General features: G+C 41.3%; 1 protein-coding gene across 10 annotated transcripts in view; it reads right to left on the bottom strand.

Moving 5' to 3' along the window:
- The window catches only part of sipa1l1 (signal-induced proliferation-associated 1 like 1), a 383,121-nt gene that overhangs the window by 61,118 nt on the left and 296,546 nt on the right, over positions 1–25,457 (bottom strand). For all 10 annotated transcript variants that reach the window (XM_041214398.1, XM_041214403.1, XM_041214397.1 and 7 more), the window contains 2 exons: positions 20,737–20,886; positions 10,318–10,439 (listed from right to left, as the gene is read on the bottom strand). In XM_041214398.1, coding sequence (XP_041070332.1) covers positions 10,318–10,439; positions 20,737–20,886 — 272 coding nt within the window. The remainder of the gene's footprint in view (positions 1–10,317; positions 10,440–20,736; positions 20,887–25,457) is intronic.

The following is a 25,457-nucleotide window of genomic DNA, read 5'->3' as shown; positions in this document are numbered from 1 at the left end:
GAAGGGTCATGAGGACTCGAAACGTCAACTCTTTTCTTCTCCGCCGATGCTGCCAGACCTGCTGAGTTTTTCCAGGTAATTCTGTTTTTGTTTTGGATTTCCAGCATCCGCAGTTTTTTTGTTTTTTTTTTTACTCATGATGGGGACTCACTGATTGGGAGAGTTTTGTTTAAATAGGTTTTAATTAAAGTTGGATCTCTGTGATAGGGTAATTTTCTTTCTTTTTGTCATTATTTATTTATATGTAAATTTTGAATGAACAGGCAATGTACCCAAAATTAATTTCCATGTGGACAATAAAGTGAACTTGAATTGGATATTGCTAGCGGTACATGCAATGCTCATCACACGAGTACAAATTGGTGGAAGTGGAAAGGAAACACACCTTTCACTCAACTTCATCTTTGCATATTATCAAGGGTCAATTTTTTTTATGAACTGGTAAATTCTACAGAAAAAAATATGAAGTGCCAAGAGACATAAAGGAACCAAAACTGCAAATGCTGGATGTAGACCCCTTGCCAGGACATATATGAAACTTCACTTTCTTTCATGAAAAATGCTTCAGTGTGCCTTGGGCTCAAACCATTGGGGCACCCCCTGTAGGTATCTGATTCACCAACCATAACGATGAACACTTAGGAACCACAATACAAGATTCATAATCTACAGCTACAGAATGGGATTTGAAGATCAGAGCCAAGCCCAATGCATTTAATTAGAAAAATAGTGCAGCTCAGCAATGTAACAGGTCAGATGGTTGAAAACACAAATGACTTTTATAAGAAAAGAAAGCGAAAATGCAAACACTTTGCTGGATTTCAGTGTCAGAAGTACAAGTTAACGGATGACACTGTTGATTATGCCCAAGTTCACTGATGTTCAACCCAGTTTAAAAAATAAACTTGCGTCATTAGTTCCTGGGTGTTACAGGAGTTACTTTGATGGCCATGGATACGCAGCAGGGGGATGGGCGGTTTCACATTCATTATTGTCATCACAATTACCATGAATCTTCAGAGCTAAACTATATCCTGTCAAACACACTGCAATTTGATGCACATGATAATGACAGGCTTTTGCAGACAGAACAGATGGTGGGTCAGAGAAGAGAAAAGAGAGAAAGAAAAAGGAAGAACATGAGAACATTGCATGTAATAAGAAACTCATTTAATATGGAAATGAGGACAAGGCCTCTCTGGCAACAGCAGAGCTTTCAAATATTTGGAAGTAGTTCAGACCGCTGGTGTGTTTTAGCTTTACTGCATTTGCACTTCAAATAAAACCTGAACCAAAGGCCCAACCTTCCATGCTTAGAAACCTCTCAAGAATCACAGCACAAATTGTAAGACATTCACCATAACACTTTAGCTTAAAGATAAAGCATGATGGAAAAAAGTATTTTCAAAGAGGATCATGTTTTTATTGGCCACTGAGGAGTGAATCAATTAAAACTGATCTTGTTGTCACTTGAATGAGTTTATAGGTTTTTCTTCAAATCAAAAAAAATGTATTTCACAAATACAATACAGATGCACAATTAGTGAGAACATTACATCCTTCCCTTTTGAATGACCATATCTAGTTCATCTACATTGCTCTTTTCAACCCTGAAATTACCTGTTCTTGGACTGCATCCTAGGCTTCTCAATAGCAATTGATAAGGACATGTTTTCTATTGTTGTGCAATATCCTACAAATTTCAACAACTACAGCTTATAACATGATTTGGCGATTGTGTACTGAATATTTGAAAAAAAAAACATTCTCCAAGGCAGTGAAAAACACGATTTTCTGCATGCACTCATAACAAATGGGCAACTTATCCTGGTCGGAATGGCTAATGTATGATTACACATAGTATCAAAACATCTTCGACCCTGCATTTCTTTGACCGATATATTTGAGTTAGAATGATTGAGCACTTGGGCAATTATGCACTGATCAAGGAGTCATCATGGATTTGTGATATGGGGCATGTCAGACGAATTAAAGTTGAACTTTTTAAGGAGATCATTAACATGATAGATAAGGAGCATTCTATAAATGTTGTCTATACAGACTTCCAGACTACACTTCAAAAGATTCTTTCAAGAGATGAATTGCAAATACAAAAGTGCACAGAATTGGAGGTTACCTTGTGACATAGATTGTTTTGCAGGCAAGAGACAGAAAAGAGTAGGCATTAAGAAAACATTCTTAGCAGGGCGTGACAAAATATATATAAGGATGACGTGTATCATGCCAGTCCAGGCATGACGATATTACAATTTTAAAAATAAGTTGTATTCATTTTAAAATGGGCCCTGATGAACTGCAAGATGGCTGCTGATGGATCGTCTGCCTTTTGCAACTTCAACAGTCTAGCAAGCTTTCTGGAAGGTCCCAAATTGGATTATGTCTCCCTTCAATGGACATGTCTAAACAACACTCTTCTGTGGAATTTCACAACTGCCATTGTCAAGGAATTGTAAAGTAACAAATATAACACCTCTATTCAAGAAGGGAGGGATGCAGAAAAAAGTTAGCTCGACGTCTATCATGGGGCAGGTGTTAGAATCAATCATTAAGCAGGTTATAGCTGGGCATTTAAAGAAGCTCAACATAATCGGGAACAGTCAGCATGGTTTTGTGAAAGGGAAATCATGTTTAACAAATTTATTGGAGTTCTTTGAAGAAGTAACAGTGTGCTGTGAATAAAGGGGAGCCTGTAGAAGTGCTGTACTTAGATTTCCAGAAGGCAATTGATATGGTGCCACATCAAAGTTAACTGCAGAAAATAAAAGCTCATGGTGTAGGGGATAACATATTAGCATGGATATAAGATTGGCTGGCTGGCAGAAAACTGAGTATACATAAATAAGTCTTTTTCTGATTGGCAGGATGTGATGAGTGGAGTCCTGCAGGGGTCTGCTGGGGCCTCAACTTTTAACAATTTATATCAATGACTTAAATGAGAGGAGTGAAGGCATGATAGCTAAATTAGCCAATGACACAAAGATAGGTAGGAAAGTGGGTTGTGAAGAGGACATAAGGAGGTTGCAGAGATATAGGTAGGTTGAGAGAGTGGGCAAAAATATGGCAGATGGAGTATAATGTGGGAACATACGAAGGTGTTCACTTTGGCAGGAAGAATAAAAAAGCAGAGTATTACTTAAATGGAGAACGGCTGCAGATTTCTGAGGTGCAGAGTGATCTAGGTGTTCTAGTACATGAGTCACAAAAAGTTGGTATGCAGGTACAGCAAGTAATTAAGGTGGCTAATGGAATGCTATCCTTTATTACAAGAGGAATTGAACATAAAAGTGAGGACGTAAAGCTTCAGTTATACAAGGTAGTGAGACCATATCTCAAACAGCGCATGCAGTTTTGGTCTCCTTATTTAAGAAAGGATGTAAATGTATTGGAGGCAGTTCAGAGGGGTTTTTTTAATTCATTCATGGGATGTGGGCTTCGCTGGCTGGGCCAGCATTTATTGCCTATCCCTAGTTGCCCTTGAGGAGATGGTGGTGAGCTGCCTTCCTGAACTGCCTCAGTTCATGTGGTGTAGCTACACCCACAGTGCTGTTAGGAAGGGACTTCCAGGATTTTGACCCAGTGACAGTGAAGGAATGGCGATATATTTCCAAGTCAGGATGGTGAGTGACTTGGAGGGGAACTGCCAGGTGGTGGTGTTCCCATCTATCTGCTGCCCTTGTCCTTCTAGGTGGGCAGCTGCCTCCTATTAGATTGATACCTGGAATGACCAGGTTGTCTTATGAGGAAAGGTTAGACAGACTGGGCTTGTTTCCACTGGAGTTTAGAAGAGTGAGGGGTGACTTGATTGAAGTATACAAGATCCTGAGCGGTAGTGACAAGGTGGATATGGAAAGGGTGTTTTAAACTTATGGGTTGTCCTTTTAGGCAGAGATGAGATTTTTTTTTTCCTATCAGAGGGTTGTGAGATCTTGGAACTCTCTGCCTCAGAAGGTGGTGGTTGCAGGGTCATTGAATATTTTTAAGGTGGAGTTTGATTTCCTTGCCTAACAAGAATCTAAGGTTACTGCGGGAAGATGGCAATGTGAAATTCAAAACACACAGATCAGCCATGATATTAATGAATGGTGGAGTAGGCTCGAGGGGCCAAATGGTTAGGTCTGCTCCTATTTCGTATGTTCATATGTAAAGCTTTTTCCAAAACACAGACAACAAACTCCCAGACTTTGCAGGGTACAACACAGATTGGCCAGAATAATACTGGAGCTCAAAAGGATACATTGCAAGGACAAATTGCAAAAACTTGGTACCTGGAGTTTGGAAAGATGAGGGGTCATCTAATCAAGGTATTCAAAACGATAAAGGGGTTTAATAGGGTAGATACAAATAAATTCTTCCCCTGTGAAGTCCCACCCAGAGAATCTAGAACATGGATGCACCAGGCCATTTAGGAGTTAAATCAGGAAGCATTTCTTCTCACAAAAGGTAGTGGAAATTTGAAACTCTCTTTCTCAAAAGGCAATGAATACTGGATCAATTTGAAATTCAAAAACTTGAGATTGATCTTTTTTGTACAGATGTCAAAGGGATACAAAGTAAAGCTGGATACGTGGTGTTTGAGGTACAGTTCAGTCATAATGGAAGAACAGGTAGGTTCGAGGGGCTGAATAGTCTGATTTTGCTTCGATATTCCTACAAATACTTCATATCAGAGGTATTAGATTGGAGCCTGCCATTTCCCTTATTGCAAACATAGCTGCTAACAGCCCAACTTTTATGTAAGATAACCCTTACAGTTCCAATTCACAGTAAACAATAAATCACAATAACCTGCATTTCTGTATTTTCTCCAATGTAGTAAAACACCCAAATGCGCTTCACAGGAGAGTTAAACAAAGATTTACATTGGGCCACAAAGAGACATCAGGACAAATGTCCAAAGATTTGGTCGAAGATATAGGTTTTTAAGGAGCAGCTTAAAGCAGGAGACACACAAAAAAATTGAGGGAGGGAATTCCAGAGTTTAGGGTAGCTGAAGGCACGGCCACCAGCAATAAAAAATAAAATTAAAAATAAAAAGTAATAAAAATAAAAGAGGCCAAAATTAAACAAGTGTATGGATCTCAAAAGATTGTCAGGATAGAAGTTGTTACAGAGGTAGGGAAAAGCAAGGTCATGGAGGGATTTGAAACATGGATAAATTTTTTAAACTGAAGTGCTGCCAAACCAGGAACTAATGAAGGTCAACAAGCACTGGGGTCATTGGGTAACTGAAACAGTCCAAGTTGGGATATAAGCAGTAGAGCTTTGGACGAGATCAAGTTTACATAGGGAGTAAGATGGGAGAAATTGTCCAGGGAAGTATTGGAATAATCAAGTCTAGGAGAGAACAAAGGCATGAATATAGGTTTCAGCAGCAGATATCAGGTGATGTTATGGAGGTGAAAGGCAGCTATCTTGTTGATGGAGAGGATGTGTGGTTCGGAAGCTTATACCTGAGTCAAGCATGACACCAAAGTTGCGAACAGTCTGTTTCAGTTCCAGCACTGTTGCCAGGGAGAGAGATAGAATCAGAGGAAAGAGTTTGTGGCTGAAGACAAGCCTGCTCTTTTGAATATTTAGTTGGTTGAAATTTCTGCTTATCCAGTAACAGGTGTCAGACAAGCGGTTTGACAGATCAGAGTGTGGGAAGGCAGGTTGAGAGGGCTGATGGGGAAATACAGATGGGGGCCGTAAGCATGCAAGTGGAATATGACATGTTTGCAAAGCCTGTCAACCATCTACAAGGCACAAGTCAGGAGTGTGGTGGAATACTTTCCACTTGCCTGGATGAGTGCGGCTCCCACAACACTCAAGAAGCTTGACACCATCCAGGACAAAGCAGCCTGCTTGGTTGGCACCACATCCACAAACATTCACTCCCTCCACCACCACAGTTGCAGCAGTGTGCATCATCTACAAGATACACTGCAGGAATTCACCAAGGCTCCTTTGACAGCACCTTCCAAACCCACGACCACTACCATCTAGAAGGACAAGGGCAGCAGATAGATGGGAACACCACCACCTGGAGTTCCCCTCCAAATCATTCACCATCCTGATTTGGAAATATATCACCCTTCCTTCACTATTGCTGGGTCAAAATCCTGGAACTCCCTTCCTAACAGCACTGTGGGTGTATCTACCCCACATGGACTGCAGTGGTTCAAGAAGGCAGCTCACCACCACCTTCTCAAAGGCAACTAGGGATGGGCAATAAATGCTGGCCCAGCCAGTGAAGCTGTGAATGAATTTAAAAAATGAATTTGGTTGTATTCTCATCAGAGCCTTGAAGATTTCTGAATTCAGTTGCCCACTTTACAATGAGAGAGTGATACCCCACCAACTTACACTGGTAAAATTCCTCTGATGGAAAAAATGTTTCTCTGAATTCTAAGCCAAACAGAAAACAAAAGAAAAAACTTGTCTTTTTGAGGATTGATCTGCAATTGCTTCCTCATTTGCATCTTTGCACCAGAACACCAAAGAAGTAGAGCCTTTGCTTACTGAAATAAAAGCAAAATACCGCAGGTGCTGGAAATCTGAAGTGCAAACAGCAAGTGCTGGAAAAGCGCATCAGGTCTGGCAACATCCACGGAGAGAGTAACCGAAGTTCCAAACAAAACGTCAACTACATTTTTCTCTCCACAGATACTGCCAGGCCTGCTGAGTTTTTCCATTTTAATCATCTTTGTTTACTGCATAAAACTGAGTGGAGGTTGCATATTGGTCCAAGAAATGGCAAGCAGATGTTCATTGCTGATTGCCTAGGTGAGATGCAATTGAAGGGATCTACTTATTCTATGCAGCATCATTCTGGTTATAATTACGGGGTGAGAAACTGCCAGCAGTAGCAACATGCTGTCCAGAAGTCAATGAACTTCATGCTTCTCCAACCACCCAGTACAACTATGGTAGGAGTTGCTCAATGTATTGTTTTAACTCTTTAGCACTCAGTCACCTTAAAAAAACTTCCATCTGTACAGCACTTTGTTACATTGTAATGTCTCAATTTATGCAATGAAATGTCTCGTAGCTCGAAAACAATTCTAAAATGGACATCCGACAAGATTAGATAGGAACATAGGGCTTGAGAACAGCAGTAGGTCATTCAGCACTTCAAGCCTGCTTCACCATTCAATAAGATTCAATAAGGCTAATGTGGTTGTGGTAGGAACTTTTTCTGGCAATCAAATATTAATTATTACACAAAGAGGGAAACACCAGCAATGACATGTGCATCTCTCATTAATAGATTTTGATAGCAACTACTCAAGTGGTGTGCATTGCATGAGTTATAAATGAAGATGTCTATCTTGGAGGGCAAACTGTGGAAATGTGGTATGCCACACTGTGGATTAGATCATTTCTTGTTGGAAGACACTGAGGTTGAATATTGTGGTTGCAGCTGGGACACACAACATTGAGCGCAAGTTGAAGGAAAGAACCGGAGTTCAGGGAGAAAACAAAACTTGACATAAATCAAAGAGTAAGGCAGTAATGGAGCAGGTAGGAGAAAGACTACAAAACATAAGCAACTAGAGATCTACATGAGAGAGACAGCGAATTGTTGGAATTAGAGCAGGAAGCAAAAAGCAGACTGGGAGAAAAAACTGCTCGATACAAATAAAAAGGAAATGTGAAATAATCTATTTTTTGTTCTCCCCTTCCTTTGGCCACCGTGATTTTCTTTTGAATCCTTGGACTGTGAAGTGATGTCAGACATGGGAACTTGCAATATCAAAATTGTCTTGTGAGAGAAAGTATGCTCAAATTTACATTCAACTTTTTTTTTACCCAAAACTCCAGCAGCCTAAATAGATGGAAAATTCATAATTGAGAATTAATAAACATATGAAGAAGCTATTTGCAAGCAGAATAAACTAATATTCCAATCGGTATTTCTCTGGACAGAATACAGTATCACAATCTAATTGCATTAATATGACGCACTGCAGGTAAGCACAAAACTTTGGGCTGGATTGTATACTCATTGACTGAGTTGCCTATCTAGCTTTATATCATAAAGCTTCTTTCTGTTGTTCCTGATGGAGTAATTCTCAAAAACTTTCAAAAATGCAATGAAGCATTAAATTCACCTTCAAAAATGAAATGAAGCATTAAATTCATACAGCAGCTTTAAGCTCAAATATTATTCCTTGATGGAAATGATATACAGCTCTGTAACTTCATCACAGTGCTTCTTTTAAAAAAAAATCCTTCAATCTGAGTTTGAAAAAAAAGTCTGCGCTTTTAACTCTTACAGACCCGTAGAGGGAGAAAGTAAATCAGCTTACACATTATCACATCACTTGATAAAAACATTTCTAATAATTCAACATTTAAAGCAACCTATACCCAAAACATTCACCTGTCTTTACCCTTTCTAAAATGCTGACAACCAATTGCACACTTTCAACCATTTAACATTTTTAAAGACTTCAGGATTTGCAGTTTGTTTCTGTTTATCTCTATCCTTTGATTTACTACATTCCTTTAATAATGCCTTTATTGTAGGAGCTTTCTGTTGATTTATTCATTGTGATTTTCAGTTGTCTATTTTCTTTGGTTCATTCCCTTCCTGTACATTTGCCAGAAAAAAATTCTTCTCTCAGCACTTATTATCAAAATGTTATCTTTTTTCTCTTTCCTGATGCTGTGTATTTTTAGCACTTTCTATTTTTCAGACTGGCTGTTAAATAAATGGTCACTTGATATATAATTGATTTGGGGAAAATGGGATAAGATGTGCAAAAGTCTCAAAATGAGTGCTCTTACTTCCTTGAATTTTGGTGTTACAACATTCGGCGTCTTAATTCTTACATTCCTGTGTGCCCTTTTTCCTGGACCAGGTGACAAATTGGTCATGTGATAGGGTGGGAGCATGCTGTGAACTGTAGGAAGATATCAATGGACTGGTTAAGTGGCAAATGGGATTCAGCCTCGGAAAGTGTGAGGTAATACATTTGGGGAGGGTGAGCAAGGCAAGAGACAAGGGGCTGAATAATGCGGCAGGATTTGGGAGGCAGACAGCTCTCCCCACCTCCTGGATGCAAGTTGGCATGAAATCATCATACTCCATTCCAACCCACCCTGCAGCCATAAAGTGCTGCAGGCAGGCTGAACCAGGGCCAAGTGAGACTTGTGCCCCTCACTGGGGAGGGACACAAGTCCTACCCTCTGGAGCTGCCAGCCAATCCAATTGGCCAGGAGCCCTATCAGTCCAGCAACACCAAGAGCGCATCAGTGGCCACTGCTGGGATTGCAGAGTGGGCAGCCCTTGGATTCCTGGAGCCTGGAGCAGCTAAGTCCATGGTCTTGGGCAGGAAAGGTTTAGGCAGGCCAGGGAGTGGGGTGGGAGAAGTGGAGGGGAGGGGTGGTTGCAGGGTTGGGGATGAATTCAAGGCTTCAGGCTCATAGGAAGGGCACCAGTTTGATCTCAAGGGGGCTGGCCCCCTACTGGCAAAGGACAGCCCCCAACGGTTGAACTCTGCCTTCCTTCCTGCCCTTTGAAGAACTTTACCAATAAAATCAGGCTTCCTGTGCTGAGTGTTTTCTGGCTTGGGCAGCATATTATCAGGGTCAATTGGCTTGAAAACAAACTTAATTGAACCTTGATTACTTAGTTGAATATAATGGGCAGGTTGTTGATTTTGGCACTTGCCAACCTCCAATATTATGGTGGCGAGCTCGGGGGGTGGGCAGGAAGGTGGTGGGTGGGCACCGGCCCTATTTTATGTGCCTCTCCGCCCAAAACATGGTGGGGCATGTAAAATCTAGCCCACGATAGGCCAATTGGTTTCCTTCTCTTTGCTAAATTTGTACAATTCTATGAAGTGAGAAATTGCTGAAGCCTCATTATATTACATTTGCCACTGTAGTTGAACCAGAATGATTCTAAAAGCAGCGATGCTAAAGATACAGTGATGATTAGAACAAGCCTGGAATAGAACTAAGGGATCTGTGTTTTCAATTGAACAAAGTATGGATATCAGTATAATCATATCAAAGGAATTATTTATATAATGCATGTAGCAATTTAATTTGGAATAATACAATACCACTGCTGAACCAGTAAGTGACCCACAAAACCAGATACCACAGCGTACCATCCAATGTCCTTTAGGGAACGAAATCTGCTGGCCTTACCTGGTCTGGCCTACAAGTGACTCCAGACCCACGGCAATGTGATTAACTTAAACGCCCTGTGAACAAGGGCAATCAGGGATGGGCAATAACTACTGGCCTAGCCAACGATGCCACATCCCATGAACGAATTAAAAAAAAACCCACCATACTAACCAGTTTTCTCCATGTTGCTATCCTCACTTCTCTGCCAAACAGGTGTAGATTTACCACTACCGCCACCTTCATTAAAGCTCAAGCGATCAACTGACCCAGGCGACCGCCGATTAATACCAAATCTGACAATTGAAATTAAAAAGACAAGATAATTATTACTTCCCGAATAAACAAATCTCAGACCAGTCAACAGTTTCATAAATAAACAAATTCAAAGTTAATGAAGCAGACTACTTTTTGGATGGTCCAAAAAAAAGCTCAACTATAGAGTGATTTTTTTGAAGAGTATATAAAGTGGCCCAATTTTCTTATTTAGCAGATTAATTTCCTTAGAGAATAGTTTAACAACAGAATTTTTTCTATATTGACAAAGTTTGTTATGCAGACTCATGTGACCATGACGGAGGTCCAAACTGACAGTTAAACAGCACAGATACCATCTGTCCACTGCACACACCTCAATACAAACCATGTTGCTGTGGGTCTATCAAGTGGAAGAAATCAGTCAACTGCTCAATTGGTTTCAGTGCCCTCAAGGTGAGGGAGAAACGTGGCCAAGGTCCTGCCCCAAGTCCAGTGACATTCTGGAAGTAGTTGTGGACAGGATTAAGCTAGCTTATGAAACGCCTCTTATGGTCAGGTGGTCTGCGACACACTGTCAAGCTTCATGCATGCATTGTGCCCATTTAGACAAGGAATGAAAGATTGCCAAATTTGGCACCTACGGAATTGTATCCCACACAAAGTAACAATGGTCTCAGGATTGGGAGTGGCGGGGGGTATAATTGGCAAGATGACATTTAAAAGAAAAACTGTCCCTGGTGCCAGCATTTATCACATGGATTGGAGCATTTCAAGAAGGTGGCTCACCACTACCTTCTCAAGGGCAATAAAAATGCTGGCCTAGCCAGCGATGACCCCGCCCCACGAAAAGAATTTTTAAAAAGTTATTCAAAAGATAACAAATGTGATCCAACTGATGAAAGTAGTTTGTTGATGTTGAATAGATCACTGGACCAGTACACAATCTCAGGTATTTGATCCATCTTCCACAAGGTGATTGCTGACATCATTTATGAAATGAGTTGGCTAAAATCAAGCTAAACCCTATTTGGTGTTGGTCCCCCAACTTCTTGCATTTCCACCAAACTCAATAAAACAAACTGGTATCATCTATATTGAAATTAGGTTAATTATGAAAAGTGCTTTATTTGAATGAAACATTTTCAAATTATTGAAATGCCAAGCACTGAAATAGCTCAACATCAGTGTCCTATCCAGCCCTTCCTCCAGATGTTAAGCACACAGCAGGATTTGGAACTTGACTGCGAAACAGAAAGCAATTCTCCTACTGAGTTAGGTTTCGTTTGCAAAGGCAAAGAACTTTGCTTTCTGCCGGTAGACAATGACCATGGGCTCCTTGTTAGTTTCTTTTTCCTGAATGGCATGTACCTTTTAGGTTTGAACAACTTTACATTGCTGAGGACCTTTCAGCCATTGATTTGGCTTTCAACAAGTTAAATTTGATATTTCTGAAAGCTTGAATTAGGTGTTCAGTTTGTCTGAACACACCCTATTTAATGGCTGATTATCATAACAATTTGACATTACCATACAAATAGCAACTTCAAATTATAGGGCACCTATTCCTCTGAAAAATTTAAATGCATGTGTGTGTGTATATATATATCTATCTATCTATCTATATCTATCTATATATATCTATCTATCTATATCTATATATATATCTATATATATATATATATATATATATATAAAATCCTGTATGCACGCACAAGAAATTAATTCAGAAAAATTATCTGGAGAAGTAAAAATAGCTCATAATGTTCCTGTACAATCCAAGGGGATTCCAGATTTATGCAATGCTGTCAAAACATCTGCAATTTTCTATATTTGTTGGCTGACAAGCATGTTACTTCTGCTGCATTTTAATAAACGTTTGGTTTAACGATGGCTATCGAAAGGAAGAAAGCCCTAACACCATTTTTCTGAATTTTGGATAGCTGCTGCGAGCGAGTATGTCAATCTTTGAAGGTCTCTTAGCCAGAGGAACTTAAAATAATACTACTTAATAATTTTTTGGCAGGGAAGGGAGGAAGCAAAGATCACAAAAAATGGCAATTATGAATATTCCTTCAAATTTTTTTCTCAAAGGCTAATTTGCATTCTTGAGAATATATAAAAGTTCAAATTCACATCATGATCATTAAAAATATACATGAAGCAATTACCAGAGTAATGGTATAATTATGTACAACATTTGGCAGATTTGTAAAAAGAAAAGCATGGAATTGTATGCTGTGAACAGTTAGAATACAATATCTGATCCCTTTTAATTAATTGAATATGCCAATGGGTTTGACAAATGCTATATTTCCATTAGTAAAATGCAAGAATTGTTTGCGAGGCTAATGTGACTGTTTATATAAAGAACCTACATAGCATACATTGTTCATTAGACTAGACTTTTCCCACAGCTCTGTGGTTATGTTGCTCATTGACAAATTCCACAGTGATCAGGAATGTTTTGACAGTGTTAGTCAAGCATTTCTATAAATAAATTTGTCCGATAATAGAAATGGGAGAGACATTTCTGCATTAAAAAAAGAATAATCATCAGGACAACTAGGATACCTTCACCAATGTGCATGTATCCATTAGGTGATAATGAGGACAGATTGTGTTCATGTCAACAGCTTGTTTCAATTAAGTAGGTTAGGGAGGACCAGGGGTTAGAATTTTATGTTATTCAAGGTCAGAACTGGGTTAGATATCAGGTGGTGATTCTTCTCCCATAGAATAGTGGACCTGTGGAACAGGCTGCTGGCTTGTGTGATGAACACTGACTTGCTGAATTCCTTCAAGCGAGAGCTAGACTAGTTTCTGGCTGGGGTGGTGGCCACCTTGTACAAAAAGGTATGTGCCTGCTAGTGTGAATTAGTGCCAGAGCGATCTCCTGGACTAGCTTAAATCGTCTCAGGGCCCCAAGCGAGATGCTCTCCAGATTTTCTGCAGCCCCCTCCCCGTAACTGGCCTGACCTTTGATCTGTGCTTTGGCCTCTCCAAGGAAGTTGCATGGCTTTCGGGTTGGATGGGGAGTGGATACATTGCGATGCACAAGTCGTTGAGATTGTTTGGGGCAGGCTGGGTGGACCAGGGAATATTTTCCTGTTCAGGATATGCTCCCTCAAATCCTGAAAGGAGAAGAGAACGGGCCTGAGCAGTGCAAAAGGTTTGCAGGCTGTTTTCTCTCTCACTCTGGAACAGTGTGCAGATTAAACTCAGGCTGACCAGGCCCAGGGTTTCTCTTCCATTCATGGCTGTAATAATCTCAGATGAAATGACTCTGGGCAGTCTGGGCCTAGTGACGTCAGACAGACAGGATGAGTACCCATAATTAAAAGAAAAACTGCTTCTAATTTAGCACAAAATCAGGGTTTTAGTTTGAGGCTGACGAGGTAATCATAAAAAGTTCCAATTTATGGTTTTCTTTAAGAAAACTGAACTGAATTTCAAAACACCTGCTTCCCAGTGAAAACCGTTCCATCAATAAGTGTTTGTAATCACAGTCCACAGAATTAATCATCAAGTTGAAATGATAATCAAATAAGCCAACAGGGAGAATACAAAATAGCTTTCATTTGAAATTGAAAAAAAGGCAAAATACTGCGGATGCTGGAAATCTGAATAAAAGCAGAAAATGCTGGAAAAACACAGGTCTGGCAGCATGCATGGGGAGAGAAACAGAGTTATCATTTCAAGTCCATACAGCAAAATAGAAAATAGGAGCAAGGGTAGGTCATCTGGCCCTGCACGCCGGCTCCCATCATTCAATATGATCATGGCTGATCCTCTATCTCAATGCTATACCTGCATGCTTTCCCCATACCTCTGGATGCCGAGAGTCCAGAAATCTATTCCCTCGTTAAATGTATTCAGTGATGGCCTCCGCAGCCTGTGGTAGAGAACTCCACAGGTTCACCACCCTCTGAGTGAAGAAGTTTCTTCTCATCTCAGTCCTAAATGGTCTCCCCCATATCCTGAGATTGACCTATTGTTCTTGACACCCCAGCCAGAAAAAACATCATCCCTGCATCCAGTCTGACTAGCCCTGTCAGAACTTTATACGTTTCAATGAGATCCCCTCACATTCTTCTAAACTCCAGTGAATACAGGCCCAGTCATCCCAATCTCTCTTCATACGATAATCATGCCACCCCTGGAATCAGTCTGGTGAATCTTCTCTGCACTCCCTCTAAGGCAAATATATCCTTTCTTAGGTAAGGAGACCAAAACTGCACATAACACTCCAGGTGTGGTCTCACCAAGGCCCTGTACAGCTGCAGTAAGACATCCTTGCTCCTGTACTCAGATCCTCTTGTATTGAAGGTCAACATACCATATGCCTTCTTAACTGCTTGCTGAACTGTATGCTTGCTTTCAGTGACTGGTGTAGAAGGACACTCAGGTGCCTTTGTACAACAACATTTCCCAATCTATCACCATTTCAATAATAATCTGCCAATCTGTTTTTCCTATCAAAATCAAGCCATTGTTTCCAGGACTGTCACTGACCTCATCTCCTCTGGAGAACTTCCCTCCACAGTTTCCACCTCAGTTTCCCAACACCACACAGCCCACTTCTACCTTCTTCCCAAAATCCACAAACAGGACTGTCCTTGTAGACTCATCGTTTCAGCCTGTCCCTGCCCTGCTGAATTAATTTCTTCCTATCTTGATTCCATTCTCTCCCCACTTGTCCAGTCTCTTCCTATCTGCATTCATGATTCTTCTGGTGCCCTACGTCATGTCAACAATTTCCAGTTTCCTGGCCCTAAATGCCTCTTCTTCACTATGAACGTCTAATCCCTCTACACCTCCATCACCACCAGGATGGTCTGAGGGCTCTCCACTTCTTCCTTGAACAGAGACCCGAACATTCCCCATCCGCCACCACTTTCCTCAGCCTGGCTGAACTTGTTCTCTCATTGAACAATTTCTCCTTTAACTTGTCTCACTTCCCCCAAATGAAAGGTGTGGCCATGTGTGGCTGCATGGACCCTGGTTATGCCTGTCTTTTTGTGGGGCATTTGGAACACTACTTGTTCCAGTCCTACCCAGACCTCCTCCCACAACTCTTTATCCGGTACATTGGTGACTGTATCAGGCCGCCTCGTTGCTCTCGTCTGCACCTGGAAAAATTTTATCAATTTTGCTTCCAATTTTCACCCCTCGCTCACCTTCACGTGGTCCATCTCCTGCACTTCCCTTCCTTTCCTTGACTTCTCTGTCACCATTTCTGGTGATAGGCTGTCCACCAATATTCATTACAAACCCACCAACTCCCACACCTCCTCAACTGCAGCTCCTCACACCCTGCTTCTGAAAAGACTCCATCCCATTCTCCCAATTCCTCTGTCTTTGTCACATCTGTTCTGATGACGCTACCTGCCAAAACAGTGCTTCTGACATGCCTTCCTTTTCCCTGAGCCTAGGATACCCCAGTGTGGGCCGCACTTCTGCCCTCACTCCTTCCCCTCCCTCCCACAACCATCATAAGGCTCCCCTTACCATCAATTTTCACCCTACCAGCCTCCTCATTCAAAGTATCATCCTCTGCCAACTCCAGCATGATGCCACCACCAAACAAGTCTTCCCCTCAACTCCCCAGTCGGCATTCCATAGGGGCCATTCCCTCCGTGACAGCCTTGTCCACGACTCCATCACCCTCAACACCTTCCAAAGCAATCGCAGAAGGTATAATATCTGGCCCTTTACCTCCTCCCTCATCGTCCAAGATCCCAAACACTCCTTTCAAGTGAAGCAGTGCTTTATTTGCGCTTCTTTCAATTTAGTCTACTGTATTCGACGTTCACACTGTAGCCTCCTCTACACTGGGGAGACTAAACACAGACTGGGTGACCACTTTGCAGAACACCTTCACACCAGTCCACAAGCATGAGGCCAACTCTCCTGTGACTTGCCATTTCAATTCGCAATCTTTCTCTCATGCCCACATTTCTGTCCTTGGTCTGTTCCAGTGAAGCCCAACACGAACTGGAGGAACAGCACTTCACCTTCCGATTAGATACTTTACAGCCTTCCAGACTTAACGTTGAGTTCAACAGCTTCAGACCATAAACTCTGTCCTGCATTTTGATCGTATATTTCCCAACCCCCTCCCCCGCAGGGTCACTGTAACTTGTTCTTATGCTTTGCTTTCAGAGAGCACTGGCCCTTGTTCTGCTATTAACACATTTTGCTATCTGACCTTTATGCCACCACCAGCATTTTGAGCCTTTAACACTACCATAAACACTCACTCTGTATTGTGTCCATGACATTTTTGTCAAATCTCTCCTGAGCTCCTATCTATCCCTGACCTACTATTTTGCTCCATCCCCTCTCTTCCACAGTATAAAATCCAAAACATTTCTACCTCTTCAGCTCTGAAGAGGAGCCATACGGACTTGAAACATTAACCCTGTTTCTCTCTCCATAGCCGCTGCCAGGCCTGAGTTTTTCCTGTATTTTCAGTTTTTATTTTACTTTGAAACTGAAATTTGGCTCATTTCTTCTTCTTGTGCTCGAGTTCTTTGCCTGAAGGCAGGTCCAGCCCGCAGCCCCACACCCTTCACCACAGACAGGGCAAGGAGGTAGGCCCCAAATCCACCCCAGCTGTAATGGGGATTGAATCCCATGCTTTTGGCACTAATTTTGATCCATATCCAGCCAACTAATCTCCACCAAGATGCCCAAATTGCTGTGGTGACATACACTTTCATGATGTAACCTGGAGCTATGGACAGTGATGGTGGAGGCTCCAATTTTTTTCCATCGTGTGGTTGACCAGGAACCTCTCCTGTTCTTACCAGCTGCCATGCTGGAAGGATTTACAAGTTGATAATCAACCGATTTGGCTGCATTATGAACGCATGTTCCTCAGTCATCAAGTCCTGGAGAAGTTCTTGAACCCATAGCTTCTCTCACTGAGAGGCAGGGACACTACCCACGGTGCCTTAAGATTCCCTTGGTTTCTTTAATCACTATACATCAGTGGCCATGGCGATGAATGGTGAAGATTCATACTATTGTAGTAACATGTGGTGCATTAGAAAGTAATTTTTTTCCTCTGAGATTTAAGTAAAGCTCTGTCCTATATAGAAACATCTGAGTTGGCTTGGGATGGCTGACACTGTGTTCTTACAGGGGAAACATGCATGGAAATCTCAAAGGAGAGTGGTCTAATTTAATAGTCTCAATAATTAAATAAAGCACAAACATTAGATTATTACAAACATCAGACCAATTTTGTTAATAGTTAATGGCAGTTACCAACAGAATATCAGGCAGCTTTAACAGATAACCAACTATGCTGTAATCTTCACATTAATTTTAAATGATAGTTACAGTCAAATTAGATCAAAGTTTAATTTCATGAACTGTGATTAGTGGTTATAGGAACACAAGCGCTGCTTGATGGGTCTGTTTTCACTTGTAAAGTAAGAAAAATTCACTATGGAAATATGACCAGCATAGCCATCACAAATTGCATGTTGCCTGCTATTAAAAGATTATATTAAATTTCACCCTTTTCAAGTTCTTTTTTTAGGGTAGGGGAATGGGACATATGAAAGAGAGAGAGAGTGCAAGAGAATACTTTGGATTAGAAAGTTGCACGTGTCACACCAATATTTAAGAAAACCAAGAAATTCTAAACCAGTTAGCCTAACATCTGTTGTAAGGAAATTCTAGAGTCTATAATTAAGGTTAGGATGATTGAACGCCTTGAAAATTTTCAGCTGATCAGAGTGCACAAGCATGGATTTGTAAAGGGTAGGTCATGATAATGAACCTGGCTGGATATTTTGAAGAGTAGTGACTAAAGTAGTGAACAGCTGAAATCCTATGGATGTTGTTTATATCAAATGCTTTCTGGAGGTCCATTAAGTCCCTCATAAGAGCTGTTTAGCTAAAATTGAAGCTCATGGAATTGAAGGCAAATTATTGACCTGGTTGGGGGATTGAGTCCTGCTGCTCAGTCAGAGTACGGGTAATGGGCAGGTACTCTAACTAACAGGAGATGACTTATGATGCCCCACAAGAGATCTATGTTGGTGTCCCAACTATTCAATGGTTTTATTAACAACTTAGATGATGGAATAGAAAGCCAGTAAGCTTAACATCTATCACAGGGAAAATGTTAGAAGCTATTATTAAAGATGTTATAGCAGGGCACTTGGAAAAAATCAGGGTAATCAGGCAGAGTCAACATGGTTTTGAGAGGGGGAAATCATCTTTAATCAATTTATTGGAGTTCTTTGAAGCGGTAACACATGCTGCAGATAAAAAAGGAACCTGTGGATGTACTGTATTTAGATTTCCAAAACGAATTTGATAAGGTGCCACATCAAAGGTTATTGCGCAAAATAAAACATCATGGTGTAGGGGATAACATTGGCATGGATAGAAGACTGGCTAGCTAACAGGAAGCAGAGGGTGGGCATAAATGGATCTTTGTCTGGTTGCAAAATCTAACGAGTGCTGTGCCACAAAGATCATGCTGGAAACTCAACTATTACAATATATATATATAAATGACTTAGATGAAGGGACCTAAGGTATGGTTGCTAAATTTGCTGATGGCACAAAGATAGGTAGGATAGTAAGTTGTGAAGGGGACATAAGGCAGATGCAAAGGAACATAGATAGGTTACGTGAGTAGGCAAAGACCTGGTAAATGGAGTGTAATGTCAGAAATTGTCCATTTTGGCTGTAAAAATAAAAAAAAAATCATTATCTAAATTGTGAGAATTGCACAGCTCTGAGAAGCAGGGGGATCTGGGTGTCCTAGTGCTTGAATTGCAAAAGGCTAGTGTGCAGGTATGGCAAGTAATTAGGAAAGCTAATAGAATGTTATCATTTATTGTGAGCAGAATTGAATACAGAAGTATGGAGATTATGCTTCAGTTATACAGGGCATTGATGAGACCACATCTAGAGTACTGTGTCCAGTATTGGTCTCCTTATTTAAGGAAGGATGTAAATGCGTTGAAAGCAGTTCAGTGATGGTTTACCAGATTAATACCTGGAATTGGCGGGTTGTCTTATAAGGAAAGGTTGGACTGGCTAGGCCTGTATCCGCTGGAATTTAGAAGGGTAAAGGGGCGACTTGATTGTAACATGTAAGATCCTGAGGGGTCTTGACAGGGTCGATGTGGAGAGGGTGTTTCCTCTTGTAGGAGAATCTAGTGCTAGAAGTCACTGTTTAAAAATAAGTGGTTACCTATTTAGGACAGAGATGAGGAAAATTTTTTTCTCAGAGGATTGAGAGCCTTTGGAACTCTCTTCCTGAAAAGGCAGTGGAAGCAGAATCTTTGAACATTTTTAACACAGAGGTAGATAGATTCTTGACAAACAAGGGGGTGAAAGGTTATCGGGGGGGGTGGTGGGGGGGGGGTGGTGGAGGCAGGAATGTGGAGTTGAGCTTACATTCAGATCAGCCATAATCTTACTGAATGGGGGAGCAGGTCTGAAGGGTCGAGATGCCTACTCATGCTCTCAATTCATATCTTTCTATCTATGTTCCCATACCCAAGTTTGTCGACATCAAAATGGATAGCATTGTAAGCAGTGCAGATGGGAGCAAAAAATTTCAAAGAGACATTAATAGATTAACTGAATGGGTAACATTGTGGAAAATGGATTTCAATACAGACAAAAGTGGGGTGTTTCATCAGGACCTAATTAGGGTCGATCAGGGTACTTCCTATATAGTGAAAAGCTAGAAGCAGGTGCAGACGGAGCACAAGAGCAAGGGAAAGGGTGGTTTCGGAGAAGAGTGAGGGGTGTGTGGGGGCTGTGAGAATAAGGCAGAGAAAAAGAAAAGAAAATCATAAATGAGCAAGAAAAGACACAAGAGAAAATATGCCTGGGCACAAAGGCCTCTGATAATTGTCCAGCACAAAACAACTTAATTTTGAGTTCTGTGGTGCTTGATATCAATTGGCTTATCGGATGGTCAGTGGATAATTAAAAATTAGAAGCATTGAGTTGTTTGGAGAGCTCTATAATGCTAATGCTTTAACCATTTTTATAACACAGCCTGTACAAGCTACGACCTTGAAGAAGCCTTCAGCATGTAAAGATATTGCTGGTATCTGGTGCAAGAGGCACGTGGCTTCTTTCTGCCTCGTTTCATTCTAATTTCAGAGCCTGCAATTAACAGGAAATGAATACCTGTTAACAGATGCCTGTGACATCAGCCTCTCGTTCAGTTTGCTCAGCAGGGCACAGACAGTTCAATTTGTACAAGCTGAACACAGCTCTTTATCATGCCCCGGGGGTGAGCTTTAACCAAATGGTTCGAACTACAGCAAGCAATCGGCTGGAACTTACCCATCAGGGATGGACTTCTGCCTTCGATGGGTGCCACCACCAGATCCCGCGTCACTGGAGGAAGACAGATTACTGGGTGAATTGCGGCTGTGCTGGTTTCTGCCAACCGATGACACGGAGACATAAGAACTGTCCACTGCAGATAGCGACCTGCAGGAGTCAATAAATGTCATTACTATTTCCTTACTATATTTAAGTAACAGCAAAGCTTTCCTTTCTCTCTGAGTGTTAATGCGGGATATTTTCAAAATTATTTTTAAAGTTTTACTCAAGAAAAACTAAGATTTTAGAACGTATGTATGTGAAAATAATCGCAATAACACAGCATCCTTGTGACTTTCAAGTGCTTTTTCTCACCATCCTCTGAAGGTGATTCCAAACTGGTACATGGTACACTGGGTGTGGCTGCTCTCTCGCACTTCATGCCCAGTTGTGAATGTTGGCAGAATATCCGATTACAGGTGGCCTCACAGCCAACTCTGATCCTGTCCTCAACAAATGTACACATGCGCAGGCAATTCCAGCTGAGGTCACTGCTGGAAGTCTGATTTAATGATGACCAGCTCATAATGTATTATTTGATGTGATGTGGGTGTCACTGGCAAGGCCAGCATTTGTTGATCATCCCTAATTGCCCTTGAACTAAGTGGCTTGCAAGGCATTTCAGAGGGCAGTTAAGAGTCAAACACATTGAAATCATGGTCTCAGTAATGGTGACCATGAAGCTATCATTGATTGTTGTAAAACCCATCTGGTTCACTAATGTCCTTTTGGGGAAGGAAATCTGCCATCCTTACCTGGTCTGGCCGACATGTGACTCCAGACCCACAGCAGATTCCAGATTTTATTAATTGGATTTAAATTCCACCAGCTGCCGTGGCGGGACTTGAACTCGTGTCCCCACAGGATTAGCTTGTGTAACTGGATTACTAGTCCAGTGACGTTACCACTACACCGCCACCACCTCCCCCAAGCAAACGGCTGCTAAAGACAACTGCAGTGAGATCAGCCAACTTGGCACATTGAGTTTGGGATCCTTCTGTTCTGCATTCTTACTTATACACAGGAGTTGTGTTCAATCTGATCAGCAGCATTGATAAAGGTTCAGAGCCCAAAAAATTGATCTTTTCAACAAAATCTAAATCAAATAAATCTAACTGCACTGGACACCAAGTTTAAATATATCTGAAGAATCTAAGTCTTATACTTTCTCATATACTTAACTGATTGCACAGCATTCAATAATATTCACAATTCCTCAGGAGATACTGAAGCAGTCTATGCTCGCGTGCACAAGACCTGGACAATATTGAGGCTCGGGCTGATAAGTGGCAAGTATCATCCATGCCACACAAATGCCAAGCAATGATCATCTCCAACAAGAGAGTCTCTAACCATCTACCCCTTGACATTTAATGGCATTGCCATCACTGAAACCCCATTGTAACATCCTGGAGTTTACCATTGACCAGAAACTGAACTAGACCAGCCATATAAATATTGTGGCTGCAAGACCAAGCCAGAGGCTAGGATTTGTGGTCAGTAACCCAAATCTTGTTTTCCTAAAGACTGTCCACAATCTACAAGGTCAGGAATGTGATGGAGTACTCTCCACTTGGCTGGATGAATGCAGCTCCAGTAATACTCATGGAGCTTGACACCATCTAGGGCAAAGCAGTCCTGCTTGATAGGTACTCCATTGGTACTCATTCCCTTCACCACTGGTGTACTGTGGTGGCAATGTGCATTATCTACAAGATGCATTGCAGCAAGGTTCCTTTGACAGCATCTTCCAAATCTATGACATCTATCACCTTGAAGAAGAATGGCATCAGACACATGGAAACACCACCACCTGCAAGTTCTTTGGTTGGGATTCACAGCATCCTGCCTTGTAACTATTTCACTATTCTTTTACTGGTATTGGGATAAAATTTTGGAACTTCCTGTCGAACAGCAGTGTTTGCGTACCTGCACCACGTACACTGCAGCAGTTCAAGGTGGCAGCTCATCACCACTTTCCCAAGGGCAATTGGGAATGGACAATAAATGCTGGCCTTGCCAAAGATGCTCACATCCTATGAATAAAAATTTCCCAGCCTGACATCAGTATAATTTTGAACAGTTCTTAAAAATCTTCCTACCCCAATAGGTTAAGGGAGCCAGTCATCTCCTCTCAGTCGAATGGCTTTGTTTTGTTTTGACCTCAGAAGCTGTGACATGGAAACAAAAATAATAAAGCTCCTTGGGCATTGGGAGTAGCTTTGTTACTGTTGGCCAACCTTCAAGTCAATTCACTAAGTATTTATTTTATTACTTAAACAGATTAGCTGGGAAATACACTGACTGGTGTGGAAATAACTTGGGAAGGTCTGAATTCCATCCATGCTAAGTTCATTGATGCCAGCTGGAGTATTAGTGATGTTTTAATTGGCTTCAGCATCGCACATTAGCGTTGGGGACCTGAGTTCCCAATTTCAAATCGTTACCTAGTGACTGTTGATGGGAAAGACATTTAGGTGAGGGTTGGATTGGGACCCTCACACTCCCAGCCTCCTTCCATAATTTGACCCCCAAGTTTGGCTCACAAACTACGCTAGATGAGGTACCATTCATTGCATGGGTCCTAGCAACAATCATTCTCCAGCATATCAACAACATCAGGGAAAAGAGAGAGAAAAACCACATTGGATCAAACAATTTTTCATTCATTCAAGGGATGTGGGCTTCACTGGCTAGACCAGCATTTATTGCCCACCCCTCATTGCCCTTGAGGAGTTGATGGTGAGCTGCATTCTTGAACTGCTGATGTCCATGTCGTATAAGTACACCCACAATGCTGTTAGGGAGGAGTTCCAAGATTTTGACGTAATGATGATAAGTTCCAAGTTAGGACGATGCGTGGCTTGGAGGAGAACTTGCAGGTGATGGTGTTCCCAAGCATTTGCTGCCCTTGTTCTTCCAGGTGGTAGAGGTTGCAGGTTTGGAAAGTGCTTTGGAAGAAGCCTTGGTGAGTTGCTGCAGTGCATCTTGTAGATGGTACACACTGCTGCCACGGTGGTAGAGGGAGTGAATGTTTAAGGTGATAAATGGGGTACCAATCAAGTGGGCTGCTGTGTCCTGGATGGTGTCAAGCCTCCTGAATGTTGTTGGAGCTGCACTCATCCAGGCAAGTGGAGAGTATTCCATCGCACTCCTGACTTGTGCCTTGTTGATGCTGGACAGGCTTTGGGGAGTCAGGAGGTGAGTTACTTGCAGTAGAATTCCCAGCCTCTGATCTGCTTACGTACAGTACTCATATGGCTGGTCCAGATCAATTTGTGGTCAATGGTAACTCCAGGAAGTGTTGATAGTGGGGGAGAAATTATGAAAAATAATTAAAATCAAGAGAGGCTTTTTAAATTACATTATGGAGAGAACCATCAAAACAAATCCCCAACATCTCTGCTGGATTATCCTCATCGTATTTTCTGTGTTGTCACTGAAACTACCCTAATGCCTTAAAACTGCAGATGGCTTCTATTAAACTGTGAAACACTGCAGTAGTCCTCTAGGCTTTTGACCCTAAAAATCATATAGGTCAAGACGTTAAAAAGCTCAAAAAATGGTGTCCTCTCACAATAAAAATCTTCATTGGACTTCAACATTCCATGCTGGTTAACTAATGGAAAGTGTAGTAGATGATCAAAGTTTTAGACAATCCCTAGCAAACAAGAGAAAATTTTATTTATTGGGGGTGTTCAGTCATATCCACTAAAATTGTTGCCATGACCATTGTGTGGGAAGTTTTTTTTTAAAACCCAACAACAGCACTTCCAAATTAGGACAAATAGTTCTGAGTTGGAACAAAGCCTGTAAAGAAATATATTTGTATGAATTAAAACAAAAATAGGCTTCTATTTTGATGTGGTTAAAATGTGCATGCTTTGAACTAAATAACCTTGAGGCCCATCACACTGAAATTGCTGAATATTGTTTTGCAAATGAAGATCACTAAACATAGTAAGTTCCAGCAAGTTGTGACTAACATATACATCAAAATATCAGTTTTTAAAAATAATTTATCTTGCACACATTTCACTCCTCAGGCACTCCAATTTTAATATCCATTTTGCTGTTTTTGATATTTTTTTCACTTGCTTCAATATGATTATTCCTGAACTTCAATAACCTCACAGATTATACAACCATTTTCAGCATTTACGTCCTGATTTCAAGATACAGAAATAATAAAAACAATTATTTGAGTGCTCCTTGGGATACTTCTGATCTGTTTTTCTGATCCAATGCCAATGGTGCAGGCCAACCAATTTTATGACCTCAATTTTGAAGTATTTTATGCTGCTTTTAGCTTTGCCCAACAGCCCAGTCGGTAAGCTCAACATCTAAAGTGAAATGGAGCTGTACAAAACCGGAAGGTTGCAGTTACAATCTCCAGTCTGTTCTGAATTAGCTGATCTTGGCCAGGGGAGTAGTAGTGGTTGGAGAGACTACCAAAGTCCTCAGTGTTTTAGGGAACAATAAATTCAGCCAGAGTGCCTGCTCCCATGTGCTCTACACAGTGGGACTTGTTAGACTGTATGTATATGGATGTTGGGCGAGAAGAATATTGTGCTTAGCTTTGAAGATACTTTGTACAATAGTCTCATCACTCACTCTCTCCACTCATTGGAACAGATCTTTTGGCTGAGCTACTGGATGGAGCCTGGGGCGCCATAACT

The sequence above is a fragment of the Carcharodon carcharias genome, chromosome 20 (assembly GCF_017639515.1).
Source record: "Carcharodon carcharias isolate sCarCar2 chromosome 20, sCarCar2.pri, whole genome shotgun sequence".
In the NCBI taxonomy this organism is placed as follows: domain Eukaryota; kingdom Metazoa; phylum Chordata; class Chondrichthyes; order Lamniformes; family Lamnidae; genus Carcharodon; species Carcharodon carcharias.
The sequence above is the reverse complement of the archived record's forward strand: the minus strand, read 5'-3'. Positions and strand labels throughout refer to the sequence as shown.